This window comes from Corvus hawaiiensis, chromosome 4, assembly GCF_020740725.1.
Source record: "Corvus hawaiiensis isolate bCorHaw1 chromosome 4, bCorHaw1.pri.cur, whole genome shotgun sequence".
Lineage (NCBI taxonomy): Eukaryota > Metazoa > Chordata > Aves > Passeriformes > Corvidae > Corvus > Corvus hawaiiensis.
The window spans coordinates 72022064-72043679 of NC_063216.1; the positions used below are offsets into that span (position 1 = coordinate 72022064).

The 21616-nt window shown below is 50.9% G+C and overlaps 4 protein-coding genes across 4 annotated transcripts; all 4 read left to right on the top strand.

Annotated features, from left to right (window-relative positions):
• Positions 1-2783: 2783 nt before the first annotated feature.
• On the top strand, positions 2784-5082 carry LOC125324340 (inositol 1,4,5-trisphosphate receptor-interacting protein-like 1). The gene is made up of 2 exons (XM_048300003.1): positions 2784-3111; positions 3295-5082. Exons 1-2 carry the CDS (start codon positions 2784-2786, stop codon positions 4539-4541), a joined length of 1575 nt encoding a protein of 524 aa, XP_048155960.1. The 3' UTR covers positions 4542-5082.
• A 5643-nt stretch (positions 5083-10725) lies between these two features.
• Positions 10726-12604, top strand: LOC125325004 (inositol 1,4,5-trisphosphate receptor-interacting protein-like 1). Its single transcript, XM_048301638.1, has 2 exons — positions 10726-11053; positions 11237-12604. Exons 1-2 carry the CDS (start codon positions 10726-10728, stop codon positions 12481-12483), a joined length of 1575 nt encoding a protein of 524 aa, XP_048157595.1. The 3' UTR covers positions 12484-12604.
• Positions 12605-17650: 5046 nt separating this feature from the next.
• On the top strand, positions 17651-18610 carry LOC125325146. The gene is made up of 2 exons (XM_048301892.1): positions 17651-18528; positions 18594-18610. Exons 1-2 carry the CDS (start codon positions 17895-17897, stop codon positions 18608-18610), a joined length of 651 nt encoding a protein of 216 aa, XP_048157849.1. The 5' UTR covers positions 17651-17894.
• A 52-nt stretch (positions 18611-18662) lies between these two features.
• On the top strand, positions 18663-20961 carry LOC125324336 (inositol 1,4,5-trisphosphate receptor-interacting protein-like 1). The gene is made up of 2 exons (XM_048300001.1): positions 18663-18880; positions 19067-20961. Exons 1-2 carry the CDS (start codon positions 18663-18665, stop codon positions 20418-20420), a joined length of 1572 nt encoding a protein of 523 aa, XP_048155958.1. The 3' UTR covers positions 20421-20961.
• Positions 20962-21616: the final 655 nt, after the last annotated feature.

Genomic DNA, 21616 nt, shown 5'->3' on the forward strand with positions numbered 1-21616 from the left:
AGAGAGAGTGGCAGTAGCAGAGTTTGTTTAAAGCTGCCTTTTCTCCAGGGTCAGCAAATTAATAGGCTCTTTACCACTCTGCGTCTGGTAGTGTGGGCTTTCTGAATAGCTTTAGCTACAGGTGAGTTTATAAAACACCTCCCTCAGAACAGACTGGAGGTTTTCTCTGTTTGCTTGACAGTCAGGTGACTGGAGGTCAGAAGAAATTTTTCCTCCTGTTCTGCCTCTTAGTTGCTCATGTCCCAGAGGTGAGCACTGTGATTGGACAAGAAGCTTGTCATCAGAAGACATTTAAAAGGAGCAGGGTGACAGGCTGCTGAAACAGAGTAGCCTGTGCAATTCCTGACTCTCTCGTCTTTCTTTGTGGTGCTGCCTGTGAATGACTGATCAGTGACTGCTGTGATCCTGTCTTCCTCTGCTTCCCTCCCTGCTGGGTACCACTTGGGACATGGAGCTGTTCAATGGCGACCTCATCTAGATGGCAGATTTTATAAGGAACTGATTGTTGTTATTATATAGGATGGTTCAGAAAACTGTGTTTTCTGAGTGCACCCAGCTCTTGTGTCATGGCTGGACAAGGGAAGGGCGATCACTCAGACATTCTGTGCTCTGTCAGCCCTCAGCTGATAAAGAGTATTTCAGAGATCACCCAAGAGGAATTTGAGTAGCCCAAGGGAGCAAAAAGCTCCTGCTGTGCTGTGCTGTGATCAGCATCAGAGAAACCCTTCCCAGTAAACAGCACCATCATATCCAGTAGCAAGGATCTCCAATCAGAAAAAAGCAAGGGAGGAGGTTTGTATTGAGGATGGCGTCTAAATGCAGACACGTGTACGTCCCTATACAAAATAGAGTTCCTCTCAGAACGGCAAGAGAGAAGCCAGTTGCTGCAAGCGTCAGGAGGAGCACATCTTTATGTGGCATTGGGGGAGAGCACATTGGAGTGGAGCGAGCTAAGCTTCAGGAGTTCTGCGTTTTGAGGACTTTTCTTTTTCCTTTTCCAAACTTGTATTTCTTGTTACAGTGGCTTGTCCATTTTTCAGCCGAGCTATTGATCAGCCACATCTAGCGTAAGAAGTAGTTTGAATGGTTTTTTGTGCTACTGCGCAAACCATCAGTTGGTTGTGTGTGATCTTTTGTCAGTCAATAAACAGATCTTTGAAAGTGCTCCTAAATTCAGGAGAGAAACCCTGACATCTTTATCTCACAAAAGATGTGTGAGGCAGGACACTGCTGGTGTAAAAGAAGGGTAGGCCTTAACATTGGATGACATTTCAACTTCCTGTGCATCATTCAAGCAGCCTCTAATTCCTTCTTTCTCACTAAACCTGTAGCTAAAAATTAGCATGTACGACAGGCTGTGGCCAAAGTAATAAATATTATTGTTAATAGTGAAGAACATCTGCCTGCAATCATCAGTAAAAGCCTACACAGATATAGAGATCGTATTGGGGTCCTGTCGCCCATATTTATATTTGACAAGGGTTGTGTGGGAGGGCGCTTGTGCCTGCTTTGTACAGGGAAGCTCTAGGGTTCACGACTGATGGGTCTGCACTTTGTGTCTCTTGAGGCTCTGGGTGCCCAGGGCCATGATGAGTTCCCGGGCTGGGGATGGCGGGTGGGGCTGGCCTGTGATGCGCTCTGGGGCCTGTGACAGCACAGGGGCCGTGTCACAATGGGGGCAGCTATAAAAGGCCCCATTGGTTGACGCTGCCCCCAGTAGAGCCTGGGCAAGCGGTGAGTGCACACAGGCGGTGGGGAGGCAGGGCTGGGGGAGGGCTGGGGCAGAAGCGCTGGCAGCCGGGGCGTGTGTTCTGTCCCTGCATCCAGGGCCCAGCCCCTGGCGGGAGCGCCTTGCTCAGGCTCGGTGCTTGCTGGGGCAGCGGTGCAGGCCTTGCCTCCTGCCAGCTGCCGGGGGCCCTCTCCTTCCTGCTGCCACATCCCCGTGGCTCCTGCCCCGCACTGGCTGCCTCCATTCCGCCCCTACTGAACCCCTTCTGTGTGTCCTCTTGCAGACCATGGCTTTATTGTCATTGCTCTTCGTGCTCGTGCAAAGCCTGATCCAGTACCCCCAGCCAGCTGGGGATGGGCTGGATGAGGCCACGCACCAGCGAATGCAGGAGCGTGAGGAGCTGCTCGACCGCGAGATGGCTCGGCTGCTGCAGGAGCTGGAGCAAGGGCCCCCGGAGCAGCAGGACGAGGGCTGGGGAGCCCTGCTCTTTGGTGCCCTGCAGCAGTGGCCATTCTGGGCTCTTGCTGGACTCCTGCTCCTCTTGGGCCTGTGGTTTAGCCGCAGGAGAAGGAGCCCTGAAGCCAACAGCAGCGGCAAGGACCAGAGCTCCTGCAAGACCCTAGGAGATGAGAGAGGAAAAGAACAGCAAGAAGACACTATTGATTCAAAGGAAGATGGAGAAAACAATAATATGACTGTGGAGGCAGATGACAGCAGTAATGAAAATGAAGGAGAAGGCAGTCCTGTGGCTGCAAATGAAGGAGAGGAAGATGATGCCAGTGAAGGAAATGAAGATGTGAAGGTGAAGGAAGACCAAAACGTGAAGAATGAAGATGCCTGCGACTTAAAGAAAGATGAAGGACGGAGTGATGGGAATGTGCCAGGAGGCAACACTGCTGAAGGAAATGAAGAAGAACCTGGCAATGTTGCTCGAGATAAAGAAGGCCACGCTGACGCAAATGAAGGAGAAAACAAGGATGTGCAGGTGGAACAAGACCATGATGCTGAAAAGAAAGGAGGAGATGGAAATGAAGAAAAAAACAATGATGCAAATATGAAGGCAGGCAACAATGATGATGTAGAAGAAGGTCAATACGAGGGAGATGGAAAGGGAGAAAACACGGATCTGAAGGTGGAGGAAAGCAGTGATGCCAGTGAACAGAGAAGCAGTGATTGGACAGGACAGGAAGACAACAGTGATGGTGGGAATGCAGTGGACCATTGTGGTTTTGCTGCAACTGAGGAAGAAAAGAATGACGTCGGAAATGAAGAAAGCAATGTTGGAGACAAAGATGAGAAAGGCAGTGCTGCCGATATGCAGGGAGAAAAGAATGAAGATGGAAATGGAGAGGAGCACGGCAATGTTGCTTCAACTGAAGAAGGTGCTGATAAAGCAAGTGAAGGAGACAGCAGCAATATGAAGGTGAAGGAAGACAGGCATTCCAGTGAACACAGAACCAGTGATCAGAATGGGAAGGATCAGAAACACAGGGATGAGAATGTGAAAGGCAAGAATGAAGATGGAAAAGAAGAAGTAGGTGGAAATGTGGCTGCCAGTGAAAAAGAAGGCAGTGGTGCTCGCAAGGACAAAGGCAGCCGTGGTGGAACTGAAGAGGAAGAAGACGCCCGTGACGTTGGGAATAAGCGAGGGATCCTTTTAGTGGATCGCATACAGTGTCCTGTCGAGGACGTGGAGAGAGGTCGCTCAGTGGCAGCTGAGCTGATGGAGAGCTTCACGCGTGTCTTTATTGACAGCGTGAGCAATAGTTTCTACCCGGTGCCTCAAGAAGCCATCGGGGTGGGCAGTACCTTTGAGGGTTGGAGTCCCCATGAGCAGGACGTGGTGTACCGCGTGCTGGTCCCACTGAATCCCCCGCCGGGACACGCCTTCCACCTGGAGCTGAACAGTGCAGGGCAGATGGCAGCAAGGACCTTCTGCGTCCGTGTGGAGCTGGTGTGCACGTGCGAGAGGGAGCAGCTGGGCGAGAAGCTGTTGTGCTTCCTGCACCACTCGCAGGAGGAGCTGCGGCGGAAGCAGAAGCCCAGCCTCCTAGAGACACTCTGCACCGGCTCCTACCTGGACGTGGAGAAAACCTCCCACTGGTTCTACCAGCTGGTGAGATGCTCGTGGCTGCATTTGCCTCAGTCGTACTCATGGCACTTGGTGTTTCAGCCCTGCAGCCGGTCCTGCCAATTCCGGCTGAGCAAAGGCAAGAAGAGCCTGATGGTGGAGATGCTGTTTGGGGTGCGCCATGGGGACTCCGACATCTTTGTGGTCAGCCAGCCCACAGAGGCCCAGAAAGGCGGCTCCAGCATCTTTGTGAGCAGCCAGCCCGCCGAGGCCGACTCCATCGCAAGCACAGCGTGGCCTGAGACGTACGCTGTGGCAGAGGCAAAATTCTTCCAGCACATCGCCAGGCAGGTGCCGTGTGAGAGCTTGCACCTGAAATGCCTGCAGCTCTTCACCTGCATCCTGAGGGGCACAGGTTTTTCCAGCTCGACCTGGAAGACTGTGGTCATGCACGTGCTGACCACCGTACCGCTGTGCCAGTGGCGCAGGAGGGAATTTGCGCGGCGGCTGTGGGACATCATGGCATACCTGCACCGCTGCCTGCAGTTGAAACGCCTGGAGCACTTTGTCCTGGGCAACCAGAGCCTTCCTGCAGAGATCAGCTTGCCGCCGGCAATGCGAACCGTCGAGCCGCTCAACCTCTTTGAGCACCTGGCCCGAGATCCGGCCACCCACGCAGAGGCGATGAGAGCTTACGGTCAGCTGCGATTCCGCCTCTGGATGCTGCTCTCCACCCACTGAGAGGAATTCCCTGCACAGAGCTGTGCTGGCGGGGCTCACACCCGATGGCAGCCACGTGAGCACTGCATAATTCTTGCTTTTTTCACTGGCAATCCTGAAGCTCAATGGATGGAAGATGCTGCGGCACACGGATTCACTGTGCAGACACACATCTCTGCGTTGCCTTGCCCTTCACCTTCCACTCATGATGGTGCTGTTGCAATATTGCCCAAAGTCTGTAAGGCAGAAACTGGCTCCACCTGCACATCCTCATGGAAGACAGTGATGCTGAGAGGTTGCCTGGCACACCTGGACGACCAAAACCAAGCCTGTTAGACAATTAACGTAGTTTTTTCAGTGACCTGTATGTACTTTTTAATGGTTTTGTAAAGATGTAGCTCATCTCAGTCTGTAGAAGTGAAGATAATAGTTTTAACTCACTTTACCATAGGAGAATAGGTAGTCCAAGTTTTCATAGTAGGAACTAGTTTCTTCATCATCGCGTCAAGACGTCCTTTAGGATTGTTAGTGTGAGATTATTTCCCAGTTACCCTTAGTTTAGGCAATTGAGCTACCCTGGTAGTCCTTCATAGTTGCCCTTCAGTAGTATCTACATATATATGTTTGAAGAAATAATAAAAGGAGAAAAGTTTCTCAAATTGCCTGAAATGTGTCCTTCTTTATATTTAATCCAATGGTTCTTAGAGAATGTCCATCCATTGCAGCTACCTGAAAAAATGACAAAGTGACTCAAGCGGTGATTGTGTCCAGCAGTCACATCTCGGTATTGCACTTCTGCAACTCAGTAGAGCAGGGCTATTAATTTTGTCTCATGAATGCAACCAGAAGTCATGATGGTTGAAACAGCTAAAATATTAATCCTCCCAGTGCTGCTTAAAACCTGCCCCTTCTCATTCAGAGCATGGGAAAGAAAGCTGCTGTGGCCCATGTCAGAGAGGGAAGGCCTCTGAGGGGCCAGGAACAAGCAGCTCCGTGTGAGGAGAGCAGGCAGGAACCTCCCAGAGGAGGATCGCTGCCAACAGCAGAACTCGCTGTTCCACTGAGAGGGAACTGTGCTCGCTGAGGTCCCTGCCTTTTGCTTCCTCTGCTGGGCAGGCACTGCTCCCACCACAGCCCATTGTGGAAGGAGAACACCCTCCTTGCTCCCTTCTCCCCAAACACACACACCCACTTTGTTCCCCTCTCCTCTGCCCCCAGCTGCAGAGACCTGCCCTTTCCCTTGCTCCAGCTCCAGTGCTCATCAGCCCCTTTCACAAGGGCATGTGCTGTCAGTGGGTAGGACTTGATCTCTGTGTGCCATTGAGCTTTACGGCCTGACTGCACAGCTTGTGTGGCCTCTGGAGCGATGCTTGGAGTCGGGGAAAAGCATGGCCCCCATGGCTTCTTGCTGCACAATGCACCCAGGGCTAGATCGGCCAGGGCCAAAATTATTGCAGGTGGTTAAACTGTGGGTGTGGCTGTGAGTTTTGGTGCAAGTGCAAGTGTGCTGTGTGTCTGAGGAGCATGCTGGGAGAGGGGAAGGGCGGAACCTACAGCTGTCAGTGTTGCCACTGAAACACTGTTGTGTAGCTCAGGTGCTGGTTTTAACTGGTCGGTAGTATGCAACCCCACTAGGATGGAAATTGAAAACAGTGCCCCATAAGAGCAAGCATAGCCAAATGATCTGGATGTCTTTCTGGCACTGAGCTGTTCTTTCAGGCCTTGAAAACAGGGGCAGCTCTGATAAAGTAACTGAGCAACTGGTTGGTATTAACTCTCCTTTGCACTGTCAATTCACCTTCTTTGGGAATACCTCACCCTGGTCCGTGTCTCTCCTAAGCCTGTTAGTATCGATGTGAATGTGCTTTTCACACCCATGCCATCTGGCACTGGTATTACACCAGAGTTGTTCTTGCCACTGCAGTTCAAGGTCTCTCAATTTTTACATGAAAGTCTCGTCTCCTTTGATACGGACACTGCACTCCTTAGGAAGCTGACAAATACATTTGAACATAGCGGGAAAAATGTTGAAGTGGAAGTGTTGCGAAGATGTGTGGCCAATTTCACAACATCTTTCCTGTGGAACTGCTGCAGGCTGAATGGAGCAAGTCCTGCTGTCAGATGTGCATTCGGAGAAAGCAGATTTGAATAAACTGAGTCACAGCCAGAGAACTGTCAGCGCGTATCATAGTGTCAGAAGAGCTCTTGAGTCAGATCAGGGTTTCTGTAGCCATCTTGGATATACTGAAGAAAATCCCTTACTGGTTTAAATCCTGGACACTGAAATCCACAGAAAATTCACATTTGCTCCAAGCGTGAAGCCAAGTCACTTTCTCCCTGCTTCCATCATCAGTGAAGCACAAACTGAGTTAGAATTTAAAACTGTGTTGTTCTCTGTACAGCTGCTACCAGAGAGGATGAGCAAAAGTATCAGGACAACCTGGTGGTGTCTTCTCTGGCCACAGACATCTGGGCTGTAAGATGTAGCGAAGTCATTTATCTTGCTTCAGCATTTTTGTGTTCATGTCCAGAGTATGGCCTGTTGTCAGAAACCATTCTGAAGAAGCAGTTAGTTGAAAATTCCAGGTGCAGATGTTTGCAACTACTCTAACCTTTTGTGCATCCTTCTGAGGGAAGAAGCATAGTCTGAAATGAAGAAGTGGCAGTATTTTGAAGGCAAGTGCAATAGAAGGAGGGTAATTTGTTTGGAAAGGTGGAGATAGCACTGCCTGTAATTTCACAAAGCATACTTTGAGGAGGAAAGAGCTGCGTGCCTTAAGGTGCTAATCATCATCAGCATGTTCCATTCTGAACACCTGGACATGCTTGCAAAATACAGGACATGCCTCCATCCAGGCTGGAAAGAAGGAGCCCACTGCTGCAGGGTGGAGTGGGTTCCTTTGTGCAAGTCAGCACAAGTCCCAAAGCCTTGAGGTGGATTGGAAGGTAGAGAGCTTCTAGACACAAGCTATTGCCAGAGTGTTTGGTTGGTGTTGCCTGTTCCTCAGAGTGTGGACTAATCTCCACTCTTCATTCCCCGTGTCTGTTTCCTTCCTAAGGAAGATTCACACCTTTCTGATTGCAGGTCATGTGCTTATGCAGCTAAAGGTAGCTGGGAGGCTGCTGAGCTGAGCTGAACTGAGCTGAGCTGAGCTGAGCTGAGCTGAGCTGGTAGGCTAAGTGGAGCAGTAAAAGTCATTCACAGTCAGTGAGCTGACCTCAGGTCCTTCAAATAATGCAGTCCAAGAAGATTTTGCCAGTATTTCCACTGGAAGCCTACCACAGGTCTCTTGCTTTTTCTGTGTTTGACTGGCTGGTAGATTGGGAGGGCCAAGAGCGTGGGAAATGCTTGACCAGGGCATGAATGAAATGGCTTTTTTCTTTAGTTGGTCCTAGGCATCTCAACCTGAAGTTCTAAGGAGAGAGAGTGGCAGTAGCAGAGTTTGTTTAAAGCTGCCTTTTCTCCAGGGTCAGCAAATTAATAGGCTCTTTACCACTCTGCGTCTGGTAGTGTGGGCTTTCTGAATAGCTTTAGCTACAGGTGAGTTTATAAAACACCTCCCTCAGAACAGACTGGAGGTTTTCTCTGTTTGCTTGACAGTCAGGTGACTGGAGGTCAGAAGAAATTTTTCCTCCTGTTCTGCCTCTTAGTTGCTCATGTCCCAGAGGTGAGCACTGTGATTGGACAAGAAGCTTGTCATCAGAAGACATTTAAAAGGAGCAGGGTGACACAGGCTGCTGAAACAGAGTAGCCTGTGCAATTCCTGACTCTCCCCTCTTTCTTTGTGGTGCTGCCTGTGAATGACTGATCAGTGACTGCTGTGATCCTGTCTTCCTCTGCTTCCCTCCCTGCTGGGTACCACTTGGGACATGGAGCTGTTCAATGGCGACCTCATCTAGATGGCAGATTTTATAAGGAACTGATTGTTGTTATTATATAGGATGGTTCAGAAAACTGTGTTTTCTGAGTGCACCCAGCTCTTGTGTCATGGCTGGACAAGGGAAGGGCGATCACTCAGACATTCTGTGCTCTGTCAGCCCTCAGCTGATAAAGAGTATTTCAGAGATCACCCAAGAGGAATTTGAGTAGCCCAAGGGAGCAAAAAGCTCCTGCTGTGCTGTGCTGTGATCAGCATCAGAGAAACCCTTCCCAGTAAACAGCACCATCATATCCAGTAGCAAGGATCTCCAATCAGAAAAAAGCAAGGGAGGAGGTTTGTATTGAGGATGGCGTCTAAATGCAGACACGTGTACGTCCCTATACAAAATAGAGTTCCTCTCAGAACGGCAAGAGAGAAGCCAGTTGCTGCAAGCGTCAGGAGGAGCACATCTTTATGTGGCATTGGGGGAGAGCACATTGGAGTGGAGCGAGCTAAGCTTCAGGAGTTCTGCGTTTTGAGGACTTTTCTTTTTCCTTTTCCAAACTTGTATTTCTTGTTACAGTGGCTTGTCCATTTTTCAGCCGAGCTATTGATCAGCCACATCTAGCGTAAGAAGTAGTTTGGATGGTTTTTTGTGCTACTGCGCAAACCATCAGTTGGTTGTGTGTGATCTTTTGTCAGTCAATAAACAGATCTTTGAAAGTGCTCCTAAATTCAGGAGAGAAACCCTGACATCTTTATCTCACAAAAGATGTGTGAGGCAGGACACTGCTGGTGTAAAAGAAGGGTAGGCCTTAACATTGGATGACGTTTCAACTTCCTGTGCATCATTCAAGCAGCCTCTAATTCCTTCTTTCTCACTAAACCTGTAGCTAAAAATTAGCATGTACGACAGGCTGTGGCCAAAGTAATAAATATTATTGTTAATAGTGAAGAACATCTGCCTGCAATCATCAGTAAAAGCCTACACAGATATAGAGATCGTATTGGGGTCCTGTCGCCCATATTTATATTTGACAAGGGTTGTGTGGGAAGGCGCTTGTGCCTGCTTTGTACAGGGAAGCTCTAGGGTTCACGACTGATGGGTCTGCACTTTGTGTCTCTTGAGGCTCTGGGTGCCCAGGGCCATGATGAGTTCCCGGGCTGGGGATGGCGGGTGGGGCTGGCCTGTGATGCGCTCTGGGGCCTGTGACAGCACAGGGGCCGTGTCACAATGGGGGCAGCTATAAAAGGCCCCATTGGTTGACGCTGCCCCCAGTAGAGCCTGGGCAAGCGGTGAGTGCACACAGGCGGTGGGGAGGCAGGGCTGGGGGAGGGCTGGGGCAGAAGCGCTGGCAGCCGGGGCGTGTGTTCTGTCCCTGCATCCAGGGCCCAGCCCCTGGCGGGAGCGCCTTGCTCAGGCTCGGTGCTTGCTGGGGCAGCGGTGCAGGCCTTGCCTCCTGCCAGCTGCCGGGGGCCCTCTCCTTCCTGCTGCCACATCCCCGTGGCTCCTGCCCCGCACTGGCTGCCTCCATTCCGCCCCTACTGAACCCCTTCTGTGTGTCCTCTTGCAGACCATGGCTTTATTGTCATTGCTCTTCGTGCTCGTGCAAAGCCTGATCCAGTACCCCCAGCCAGCTGGGGATGGGCTGGATGAGGCCACGCACCGGCGAATGCAGGAGCGTGAGGAGCTGCTCGACCGCGAGATGGCTCGGCTGCTGCAGGAGCTGGAGCAAGGGCCCCCGGAGCAGCAGGACGAGGGCTGGGGAGCCCTGCTCTTTGGTGCCCTGCAGCAGTGGCCATTCTGGGCTCTTGCTGGACTCCTGCTCCTCTTGGGCCTGTGGTTTAGCCGCAGGAGAAGGAGCCCTGAAGCCAACAGCAGCGGCAAGGACCAGAGCTCCTGCAAGACCCTAGGAGATGAGAGAGGAAAAGAACAGCAAGAAGACACTATTGATTCAAAGGAAGATGGAGAAAACAATAATATGACTGTGGAGGCAGATGACAGCAGTAATGAAAATGAAGGAGAAGGCAGTCCTGTGGCTGCAAATGAAGGAGAGGAAGATGATGCCAGTGAAGGAAATGAAGATGTGAAGGTGAAGGAAGACCAAAACGTGAAGAATGAAGATGCCTGCGACTTAAAGAAAGATGAAGGACGGAGTGATGGGAATGTGCCAGGAGGCAACACTGCTGAAGGAAATGAAGAAGAACCTGGCAATGTTGCTCGAGATAAAGAAGGCCACGCTGACGCAAATGAAGGAGAAAACAAGGATGTGCAGGTGGAACAAGACCATGATGCTGAAAAGAAAGGAGGAGATGGAAATGAAGAAAAAAACAATGATGCAAATATGAAGGCAGGCAACAATGATGATGTAGAAGAAGGTCAATACGAGGGAGATGGAAAGGGAGAAAACACGGATCTGAAGGTGGAGGAAAGCAGTGATGCCAGTGAACAGAGAAGCAGTGATTGGACAGGACAGGAAGACAACAGTGATGGTGGGAATGCAGTAGACCATTGTGGTTTTGCTGCAACTGAGGAAGAAAAGAATGACGTCGGAAATGAAGAAAGCAATGTTGGAGACAAAGATGAGAAAGGCAGTGCTGCCGATATGCAGGGAGAAAAGAATGAAGATGGAAATGGAGAGGAGCACGGCAATGTTGCTTCAACTGAAGAAGGTGCTGATAAAGCAAGTGAAGGAGACAGCAGCAATATGAAGGTGAAGGAAGACAGGCATTCCAGTGAACACAGAACCAGTGATCAGAATGGGAAGGATCAGAAACACAGGGATGAGAATGTGAAAGGCAAGAATGAAGATGGAAAAGAAGAAGTAGGTGGAAATGTGGCTGCCAGTGAAAAAGAAGGCAGTGGTGCTCGCAAGGACAAAGGCAGCCGTGGTGGAACTGAAGAGGAAGAAGACGCCCGTGACGTTGGGAATAAGCGAGGGATCCTTTTAGTGGATCGCATACAGTGTCCTGTCGAGGACGTGGAGAGAGGTCGCTCAGTGGCAGCTGAGCTGATGGAGAGCTTCACGCGTGTCTTTATTGACAGCGTGAGCAATAGTTTCTACCCGGTGCCTCAAGAAGCCATCGGGGTGGGCAGTACCTTTGAGGGTTGGAGTCCCCATGAGCAGGACGTGGTGTACCGCGTGCTGGTCCCACTGAATCCCCCGCCGGGACACGCCTTCCACCTGGAGCTGAACAGTGCAGGGCAGATGGCAGCAAGGACCTTCTGCGTCCGTGTGGAGCTGGTGTGCACGTGCGAGAGGGAGCAGCTGGGCGAGAAGCTGTTGTGCTTCCTGCACCACTCGCAGGAGGAGCTGCGGCGGAAGCAGAAGCCCAGCCTCCTAGAGACACTCTGCACCGGCTCCTACCTGGACGTGGAGAAAACCTCCCACTGGTTCTACCAGCTGGTGAGATGCTCGTGGCTGCATTTGCCTCAGTCGTACTCATGGCACTTGGTGTTTCAGCCCTGCAGCCGGTCCTGCCAATTCCGGCTGAGCAAAGGCAAGAAGAGCCTGATGGTGGAGATGCTGTTTGGGGTGCGCCACGGGGACTCCGACATCTTTGTGGTCAGCCAGCCCACAGAGGCCCAGAAAGGCGACTCCAGCATCTTTGTGAGCAGCCAGCCCGCCGAGGCCGACTCCATCGCAAGCACAGTGTGGCCTGAGACGTACGCTGTGGCAGAGGCAAAATTCTTCCAGCACATCGCCAGGCAGGTGCCGTGTGAGAGCTTGCACCTGAAATGCCTGCAGCTCTTCACCTGCATCCTGAGGGGCACAGGTTTTTCCAGCTCGACCTGGAAGACTGTGGTCATGCACGTGCTGACCACCGTACCGCTGTGCCAGTGGCGCAGGAGGGAATTTGCGCGGCGGCTGTGGGACATCATGGCATACCTGCACCGCTGCCTGCAGTTGAAACGCCTGGAGCACTTTGTCCTGGGCAACCAGAGCCTTCCTGCAGAGATCAGCTTGCCGCCGGCAATGCGAACCGTCGAGCCGCTCAACCTCTTTGAGCACCTGGCCCGAGATCCAGCCACCCACGCAGAAGCGATGAGAGCTTACGGTCAGCTGCGATTCCGCCTCTGGATGCTGCTCTCCACCCACTGAGAGGAATTCCCTGCACAGAGCTGTGCTGGCGGGGCTCACACCCGATGGCAGCCACGTGAGCACTGCATAATTCTTGCTTTTTTCACTGGCAATCCTGAAGCTCAATGGATGGAAGATGCTGCGGCACACGGATTCACTGTGCAGACACACATCCCTGCGTTGCCTTGCCCTTCACCTTCCACTCATGATGGTGCTGTTGCAATATTGCCCAAAGTCTGTAAGGCAGAAACTGGCTCCACCTGCACATCCTCATGGAAGACAGTGATGCTGAGAGGTTGCCTGGCACACCTGGACGACCAAAACCAAGCCTGTTAGACAATTAACGTAGTTTTTTCAGTGACCTGTATGTACTTTTTAATGGTTTTGTAAAGATGTAGCTCATCTCAGTCTGTAGAAGTGAAGATAATAGTTTTAACTCACTTTACCATAGGAGAATAGGTAGTCCAAGTTTTCATAGTAGGAACTAGTTTCTTCATCATCGCGTCAAGACGTCCTTTAGGATTGTTAGTGTGAGATTATTTCCCAGTTACCCTTAGTTTAGGCAATTGAGCTACCCTGGTGTAGTTGCCCTTCAGTAGTATCTACATATATATGTTTGAAGAAATAATAAAAGGAGAAAAGTTTCTCAAATTGCCTGAAAAGTGTCCTTCTTTATATTTAATCCAATGGTTCTTAGAGAATGTCCATCCATTGCAGCTACCTGAAAAAATGACAAAGTGACTCAAGCGGTGATTGTGTCCAGCAGTCACATCTCGGTATTGCACTTCTGCAACTCAGTAGAGCAGGGCTATTAATTTTGTCTCATGAATGCAACCAGAAGTCATGATGGTTGAAACAGCTAAAATATTAATCCTCCCAGTGCTGCTTAAAACCTGCCCCTTCTCATTCAGAGCATGGGAAAGAAAGCTGCTGTGGCCCACGTTAAGAGACTGAAGGCCTCTGAGAGGACAGGAACAAGCAGCTCCGTGTGAGGAGAGCAGGCAGGAACCTCCCAGAGGAGGATCGCTGCCAACAGCAGAACTCGCTGTTCCACTGAGAGGGAACTGTGCTCGCTGAGGTCCCTGCCTTTTGCTTCCTCTGCTGGGCAGGCACTGCTCCCACCACAGCCCATTGTGGAAGGAGAACACCCTCCTTGCTCCCTTCTCCCCAAACACACACACCCACTTTGTTCCCCTCTCCTCTGCCCCCAGCTGCAGAGACCTGCCCTTTCCCTTGCTCCAGCTCCAGTGCTCATCAGCCCCTTTCACAAGGGCATGTGCTGTCAGTGGGTAGGACTTGATCTCTGTGTGCCATTGAGCTTTACGGCCTGACTGCACAGCTTGTGTGGCCTCTGGAGCGATGCTTGGAGTCGGGGAAAAGCATGGCCCCCATGGCTTCTTGCTGCACAATGCACCCAGGGCTAGATCGGCCAGGGCCAAAATTATTGCAGGTGGTTAAACTGTGGGTGTGGCTGTGAGTTTTGGTGCAAGTGCAAGTGTGCTGTGTGTCTGAGGAGCATGCTGGGAGAGGGGAAGGGCGGAACCTACAGCTGTCAGTGTTGCCACTGAAACACTGTTGTGTAGCTCAGGTGCTGGTTTTAACTGGTCGGTAGTATGCAACCCCACTAGGATGGAAATTGAAAACAGTGCCCCATAAGAGCAAGCATAGCCAAATGATCTGGATGTCTTTCTGGCACTGAGCTGTTCTTTCAGGCCTTGAAAACAGGGGCAGCTCTGATAAAGTAACTGAGCAACTGGTTGGTATTAACTCTCCTTTGCACTGTCAATTCACCTTCTTTGGGAATACCTCACCCTGGTCCGTGTCTCTCCTAAGCCTGTTAGTATCGATGTGAATGTGCTTTTCACACCCATGCCATCTGGCACTGGTATTACACCAGAGTTGTTCTTGCCACTGCAGTTCAAGGTCTCTCAATTTTTACATGAAAGTCTCGTCTCCTTTGATACGGACACTGCACTCCTTAGGAAGCTGACAAATACATTTGAACATAGCGGGAAAAATGTTGAAGTGGAAGTGTTGCGAAGATGTGTGGCCAATTTCACAACATCTTTCCTGTGGAACTGCTGCAGGCTGAATGGAGCAAGTCCTGCTGTCAGATGTGCATTCGGAGAAAGCAGATTTGAATAAACTGAGTCACAGCCAGAGAACTGTCAGCGCGTATCATAGTGTCAGAAGAGCTCTTGAGTCAGATCAGGGTTTCTGTAGCCATCTTGGATATACTGAAGAAAATCCCTTACTGGTTTAAATCCTGGACACTGAAATCCACAGAAAATTCACATTTGCTCCAAGCGTGAAGCCAAGTCACTTTCTCCCTGCTTCCATCATCAGTGAAGCACAAACTGAGTTAGAATTTAAAACTGTGTTGTTCTCTGTACAGCTGCTACCAGAGAGGATGAGCAAAAGTATCAGGACAACCTGGTGGTGTCTTCTCTGGCCACAGACATCTGGGCTGTAAGATGTAGCGAAGTCATTTATCTTGCTTCAGCATTTTTGTGTTCATGTCCAGAGTATGGCCTGTTGTCAGAAACCATTCTGAAGAAGCAGTTAGTTGAAAATTCCAGGTGCAGATGTTTGCAACTACTCTAACCTTTTGTGCATCCTTCTGAGGGAAGCATAGTCTGAAATGAAGAAGTGGCAGTATTTTGAAGGCAAGTGCAATAGAAGGAGGGTAATTTGTTTGGAAAGGTGGAGATAGCACTGCCTGTAATTTCACAAAGCATACTTTGAGGAGGAAAGAGCTGCGTGCCTTAAGGTGCTAATCATCATCAGCATGTTCCATTCTGAACACCTGGACATGCTTGCAAAATACAGGACATGCCTCCATCCAGGCTGGAAAGAAGGAGCCCACTGCTGCAGGGTGGAGTGGGTTCCTTTGTGCAAGTCAGCACAAGTCCCAAAGCCTTGAGGTGGATTGGAAGGTAGAGAGCTTCTAGACACAAGCTATTGCCAGAGTGTTTGGTTGGTGTTGCCTGTTCCTCAGAGTGTGGACTAATCTCCACTCTTCATTCCCCGTGTCTGTTTCCTTCCTAAGGAAGATTCACACCTTTCTGATTGCAGGTCATGTGCTTATGCAGCTAAAGGTAGCTGGGAGGCTGCTGAGCTGAGCTGAACTGAGCTGAGCTGAGCTGAGCTGAGCTGAGCTGAGCTGGTAGGCTAAGTGGAGCAGTAAAAGTCATTCACAGTCAGTGAGCTGACCTCAGGTCCTTCAAATAATGCAGTCCAAGAAGATTTTGCCAGTATTTCCACTGGAAGCCTACCACAGGTCTCTTGCTCTTTCTGTGTTTGACTGGCTGGTAGATTGGGAGGGCCAAGAGCGTGGGAAATGCTTGACCAGGGCATGAATGAAATGGCTTTTTTCTTTAGTTGGTCCTAGGCATCTCAACCTGAAGTTCTAAGGAGAGAGAGTGGCAGTAGCAGAGTTTGTTTAAAGCTGCCTTTTCTCCAGGGTCAGCAAATTAATAGGCTCTTTACCACTCTGCGTCTGGTAGTGTGGGCTTTCTGAATAGCTTTAGCTACAGGTGAGTTTATAAAACACCTCCCTCAGAACAGACTGGAGGTTTTCTCTGTTTGCTTGACAGTCAGGTGACTGGAGGTCAGAAGAAATTTTTCCTCCTGTTCTGCCTCTTAGTTGCTCATGTCCCAGAGGTGAGCACTGTGATTGGACAAGAAGCTTGTCATCAGAAGACATTTAAAAGGAGCAGGGTGACACAGGCTGCTGAAACAGAGTAGCCTGTGCAATTCCTGACTCTCCCCTCTTTCTTTGTGGTGCTGCCTGTGAATGACTGATCAGTGACTGCTGTGATCCTGTCTTCCTCTGCTTCCCTCCCTGCTGGGTACCACTTGGGACATGGAGCTGTTCAATGGCGACCTCATCTAGATGGCAGATTTTATAAGGAACTGATTGTTGTTATTATATAGGATGGTTCAGAAAACTGTGTTTTCTGAGTGCACCCAGCTCTTGTGTCATGGCTGGACAAGGGAAGGGCGATCACTCAGACATTCTGTGCTCTGTCAGCCCTCAGCTGATAAAGAGTATTTCAGAGATCACCCAAGAGGAATTTGAGTAGCCCAAGGGAGCAAAAAGCTCCTGCTGTGCTGTGCTGTGATCAGCATCAGAGAAACCCTTCCCAGTAAACAGCACCATCATATCCAGTAGCAAGGATCTCCAATCAGAAAAAAGCAAGGGAGGAGGTTTGTATTGAGGATGGCGTCTAAATGCAGACACGTGTACGTCCCTATACAAAATAGAGTTCCTCTCAGAACGGCAAGAGAGAAGCCAGTTGCTGCAAGCGTCAGGAGGAGCACATCTTTATGTGGCATTGGGGGAGAGCACATTGGAGTGGAGCGAGCTAAGCTTCAGGAGTTCTGCGTTTTGAGGACTTTTCTTTTTCCTTTTCCAAACTTGTATTTCTTGTTACAGTGGCTTGTCCATTTTTCAGCCGAGCTATTGATCAGCCACATCTAGCGTAAGAAGTAGTTTGGATGGTTTTTTGTGCTACTGCGCAAACCATCAGTTGGTTGTGTGTGATCTTTTGTCAGTCAATAAACAGATCTTTGAAAGTGCTCCTAAATTCAGGAGAGAAACCCTGACATCTTTATCTCACAAAAGATGTGTGAGGCAGGACACTGCTGGTGTAAAAGAAGGGTAGGCCTTAACATTGGATGACGTTTCAACTTCCTGTGCATCATTCAAGCAGCCTCTAATTCCTTCTTTCTCACTAAACCTGTAGCTAAAAATTAGCATGTACGACAGGCTGTGGCCAAAGTAATAAATATTATTGTTAATAGTGAAGAACATCTGCCTGCAATCATCAGTAAAAGCCTACACAGATATAGAGATCGTATTGAGGTCCTGTCGCCCATATTTATATTTGACAAGGGTTGTGTGGGAGGGCGCTTGTGCCTGCTTTGTACAGGGAAGCTCTAGGGTTCACGACTGATGGGTCTGCACTTTGTGTCTCTTGAGGCTCTGGGTGCCCAGGGCCATGATGAGTTCCCGGGCTGGGGATGGCGGGTGGGGCTGGCCTGTGATGCGCTCTGGGGCCTGTGACAGCACAGGGGCCGTGTCACAATGGGGGCAGCTATAAAAGGCCCCATTGGTTGACGCTGCCCCCAGTAGAGCCTGGGCAAGCGGTGAGTGCACACAGGCGGTGGGGAGGCAGGGCTGGGGGAGGGCTGGGGCAGAAGCGCTGGCAGCCGGGGCGTGTGTTCTGTCCCTGCATCCAGGGCCCAGCCCCTGGCGGGAGCGCCTTGCTCAGGCTCGGTGCTTGCTGGGGCAGCGGTGCAGGCCTTGCCTCCTGCCAGCTGCCGGGGGCCCTCTCCTTCCTGCTGCCACATCCCCGTGGCTCCTGCCCCGCACTGGCTGCCTCCATTCCGCCCCTACTGAACCCCTTCTGTGTGTCCTCTTGCAGACCATGGCTTTATTGTCATTGCTCTTCGTGCTCGTGCAAAGCCTGATCCAGTACCCCCAGCCAGCTGGGGATGGGCTGGATGAGGCCACGCACCGGCGAATGCAGGAGCGTGAGGAGCTGCTCGACCGCGAGATGGCTCGGCTGCTGCAGGAGCTGGAGCAAGGGCCCCCGGAGCAGCAGGACGAGGGCTGGGGAGCCCTGCTCTTTGGTGCCCTGCAGCAGTGGCCATTCTGGGCTCTTGCTGGACTCCTGCTCCTCTTGGGCCTGTGGTTTAGCCGCAGGAGAAGGAGCCCTGAAGCCAACAGCAGCGGCAAGGACCAGAGCTCCTGCAAGACCCTAGGAGATGAGAGAGGAAAAGAACAGCAAGAAGACACTATTGATTCAAAGGAAGATGGAGAAAACAATAATATGACTGTGGAGGCAGATGACAGCGGTAATGAAAATGAAGGAGAAGGCAGTCCTGTGGCTGCAAATGAAGGAGAGGAAGATGATGCCAGTGAAGGAAATGAAGATGTGAAGGTGAAGGAAGACCAAAACGTGAAGAATGAAGATGCCTGCGACTTAAAGAAAGATGAAGGACGGAGTGATGGGAATGTGCCAGGAGGCAACACTGCTGAAGGAAATGAAGAAGAACCTGGCAATGTTGCTCGACATAAAGAAGGCCACGCTGACGCAAATGAAGGAGAAAACAAGGATGTGCAGGTGGAACAAGACCATGATGCTGAAAAGAAAGGAGGAGATGGAAATGAAGAAAAAAACAATGATGCAAATATGAAGGCAGGCAACAATGATGATGTAGAAGAAGGTCAATACGAGGGAGATGGAAAGGGAGAAAACACGGATCTGAAGGTGGAGGAAAGCAGTGATGCCAGTGAACAGAGAAGCAGTGATTGGACAGGACAGGAAGACAACAGTGATGATGGGAATGCAGTAGACCATTGTGGTTTTGCTGCAACTGAGGAAGAAAAGAATGACGTCGGAAATGAAGAAAGCAATGTTGGAGACAAAGATGAGAAAGGCAGTGCTGCCGATATGCAGGGAGAAAAGAATGAAGATGGAAATGGAGAGGAGCACGGCAATGTTGCTTCAACTGAAGAAGGTGCTGATAAAGCAAGTGAAGGAGAAAGCAGCGATATGAAGGTGAAGGAAGACAGGCATTCCAGTGAACACAGAACCAGTGATCAGAATGGGAAGGATGAAGAACACAGGGATGAGAATGTGAAAGGCAAGAATGAAGATGGAAAAGAAGAAGTAGGTGGAAATGTGGCTGCCAGTGAAAAAGAAGGCAGTGGTGCTGGCAAGGACAAAGGCAGCCGTGGTGGAACTGAAGAGGAAGAAGACGCCCGTGACGTTGGGAATAAGCGAGGGATCCTTTTAGTGGATCGCATACAGTGTCCTGTCGAGGACGTGGAGAGAGGTCGCTCAGTGGCAGCTGAGCTGATGGAGAGCTTCACGCGTGTCTTTATTGACAGCGTGAGCAATAGTTTCTACCCGGTGCCTCAAGAAGCCATCGGGGTGGGCAGTACCTTTGAGGGTTGGAGTCCCCGTGAGCAGGACGTGGTGTACCACGTGCTGGTCCCACTGAATCCCCCGCCGGGACACGCCTTCCACCTGGAGCTGAACAGTGCAGGGCAGATGGCAGCAAGGACCTTCTGCGTCCGTGTGGAGCTGGTGTGCACGTGCGAGAGGGAGCAGCTGGGCGAGAAGCTGTTGTGCTTCCTGCACCACTCGCAGGAGGAGCTGCGGCGGAAGCAGAAGCCCAGCCTCCTAGAGACACTCTGCACCGGCTCCTACCTGGACGTGGAGAAAACCTCCCACTGGTTCTACCAGCTGGTGAGATGCTCGTGGCTGCATTTGCCTCAGTCGTACTCATGGCACTTGGTGTTTCAGCCCTGCAGCCGGTCCTGCCAATTCCGGCTGAGCAAAGGCAAGAAGAGCCTGATGGTGGAGATGCTGTTTGGGGTGCGCCACGGGGACTCCGACATCTTTGTGGTCAGCCAGCCCACAGAGGCCCAGAAAGGCGGCTCCAGCATCTTTGTGAGCAGCCAGCCCGCCGAGGCCGACTCCATCGCAAGCACAGCGTGGCCTGAGACGTACGCTGTGGCAGAGGCAAAATTCTTCCAGCACATCGCCAGGCAGGTGCCGTGTGAGAGCTTGCACCTGAAATGCCTGCAGCTCTTCACCTGCATCCTGAGGGGCACAGGTTTTTCCAGCTCGACCTGGAAGACTGTGGTCATGCACGTGCTGACCACCGTACCGCTGTGCCAGTGGCGCAGGAGGGAATTTGCGCGGCGGCTGTGGGACATCATGGCATACCTGCACCGCTGCCTGCAGTTGAAACGCCTGGAGCACTTTGTCTTGGGCAACCAGAGCCTTCCTGCAGAGATCAGCTTGCCGCCGGCAATGCGAACCGTCGAGCCGCTCAACCTCTTTGAGCACCTGGCCCGAGATCCGGCCACCCACGCAGAGGCGATGAGAGCTTACGGTCAGCTGCGATTCCGCCTCTGGATGCTGCTCTCCACCCACTGAGAGGAATTCCCTGCACAGAGCTGTGCTGGCGGGGCTCACACCCGATGGCAGCCACGTGAGCACTGCATAATTCTTGCTTTTTTCACTGGCAATCCTGAAGCTCAATGGATGGAAGATGCTGCGGCACACGGATTCACTGTGCAGACACACATCTCTGCGTTGCCTTGCCCTTCACCTTCCACTCATGATGGTGCTGTTGCAATATTGCCCAAAGTCTGTAAGGCAGAAACTGGCTCCACCTGCACATCCTCATGGAAGACAGTGATGCTGAGAGGTTGCCTGGCACACCTGGACGACCAAAACCAAGCCTGTTAGACAATTAACGTAGTTTTTTCAGTGACCTGTATGTACTTTTTAATGGTTTTGTAAAGATGTAGCTCATCTCAGTCTGTAGAAGTGAAGATAATAGTTTTAACTCACTTTACCATAGGAGAATAGGTAGTCCAAGTTTTCATAGTAGGAACTAGTTTCTTCATCATCGCGTCAAGACGTCCTTTAGGATTGTTAGTGTGAGATTATTTCCCAGTTACCCTTAGTTTAGGCAATTGAGCTACCCTGGTAGTCCTTCATAGTTGCCCTTCAGTAGTATCTACATATATATGTTTGAAGAAATAATAAAAGGAGAAAAGTTTCTCAAATTGCCTGAAATGTGTCCTTCTTTATATTTAATCCAATGGTTCTTAGAGAATGTCCATCCATTGCAGCTACCTGAAAAAATGACAAAGTGACTCAAGCGGTGATTGTGTCCAGCAGTCACATCTCGGTATTGCACTTCTGCAACTCAGTAGAGCAGGGCTATTGTCTCATGAATGCAACCAGAAGTCATGATGGTTGAAACAGCTAAAATATTAATTAATCCTCCCAGTGCTGCTTAAAACCTGCCCCTTCTCATTCAGAGCATGGGAAAGAAAGCTGCTGTGGCCCACGTTAAGAGACTGAAGGCCTCTGAGAGGACAGGAACAAGCAGCTCCGTGTGAGGAGAGCAGGCAGGAACCTCCCAGAGGAGGATCGCTGCCAACAGCAGAACTCGCTGTTCCACTGAGAGGGAACTGTGCTCGCTGAGGTCCCTGCCTTTTGCTTCCTCTGCTGGGCAGGCACTGCTCCCACCACAGCCCATTGTGGAAGGAGAACACCCTCCTTGCTCCCTTCTCCCCAAACACACACACCCACTTTGTTCCCCTCTCCTCTGCCCCCAG

Bases quoted from the DNA above. Each gene is read 5' to 3' on its own strand.
- LOC125324340 (XM_048300003.1), top strand. From the start codon at position 2,784: ATGAAGGCAGGCAACAATGATGATGTAGAAGAAGGTCAATACGAGGGA. The intron at 3,112-3,294 runs GTGCTGATAAAG...CCAGTGAAAAAG, and splicing joins TGTTGCTTCAACTGAAGAAG to AAGGCAGTGGTGCTCGCAAG.
- LOC125325004 (XM_048301638.1), top strand. From the start codon at position 10,726: ATGAAGGCAGGCAACAATGATGATGTAGAAGAAGGTCAATACGAGGGA. The intron at 11,054-11,236 runs GTGCTGATAAAG...CCAGTGAAAAAG, and splicing joins TGTTGCTTCAACTGAAGAAG to AAGGCAGTGGTGCTCGCAAG.
- LOC125325146 (XM_048301892.1), top strand. From the start codon at position 17,895: ATGGCTTTATTGTCATTGCTCTTCGTGCTCGTGCAAAGCCTGATCCAG.
- LOC125324336 (XM_048300001.1), top strand. From the start codon at position 18,663: ATGAAGGCAGGCAACAATGATGATGTAGAAGAAGGTCAATACGAGGGA. The intron at 18,881-19,066 runs AAGCAATGTTGG...TGAACACAGAAC, and splicing joins AATGACGTCGGAAATGAAGA to CAGTGATCAGAATGGGAAGG.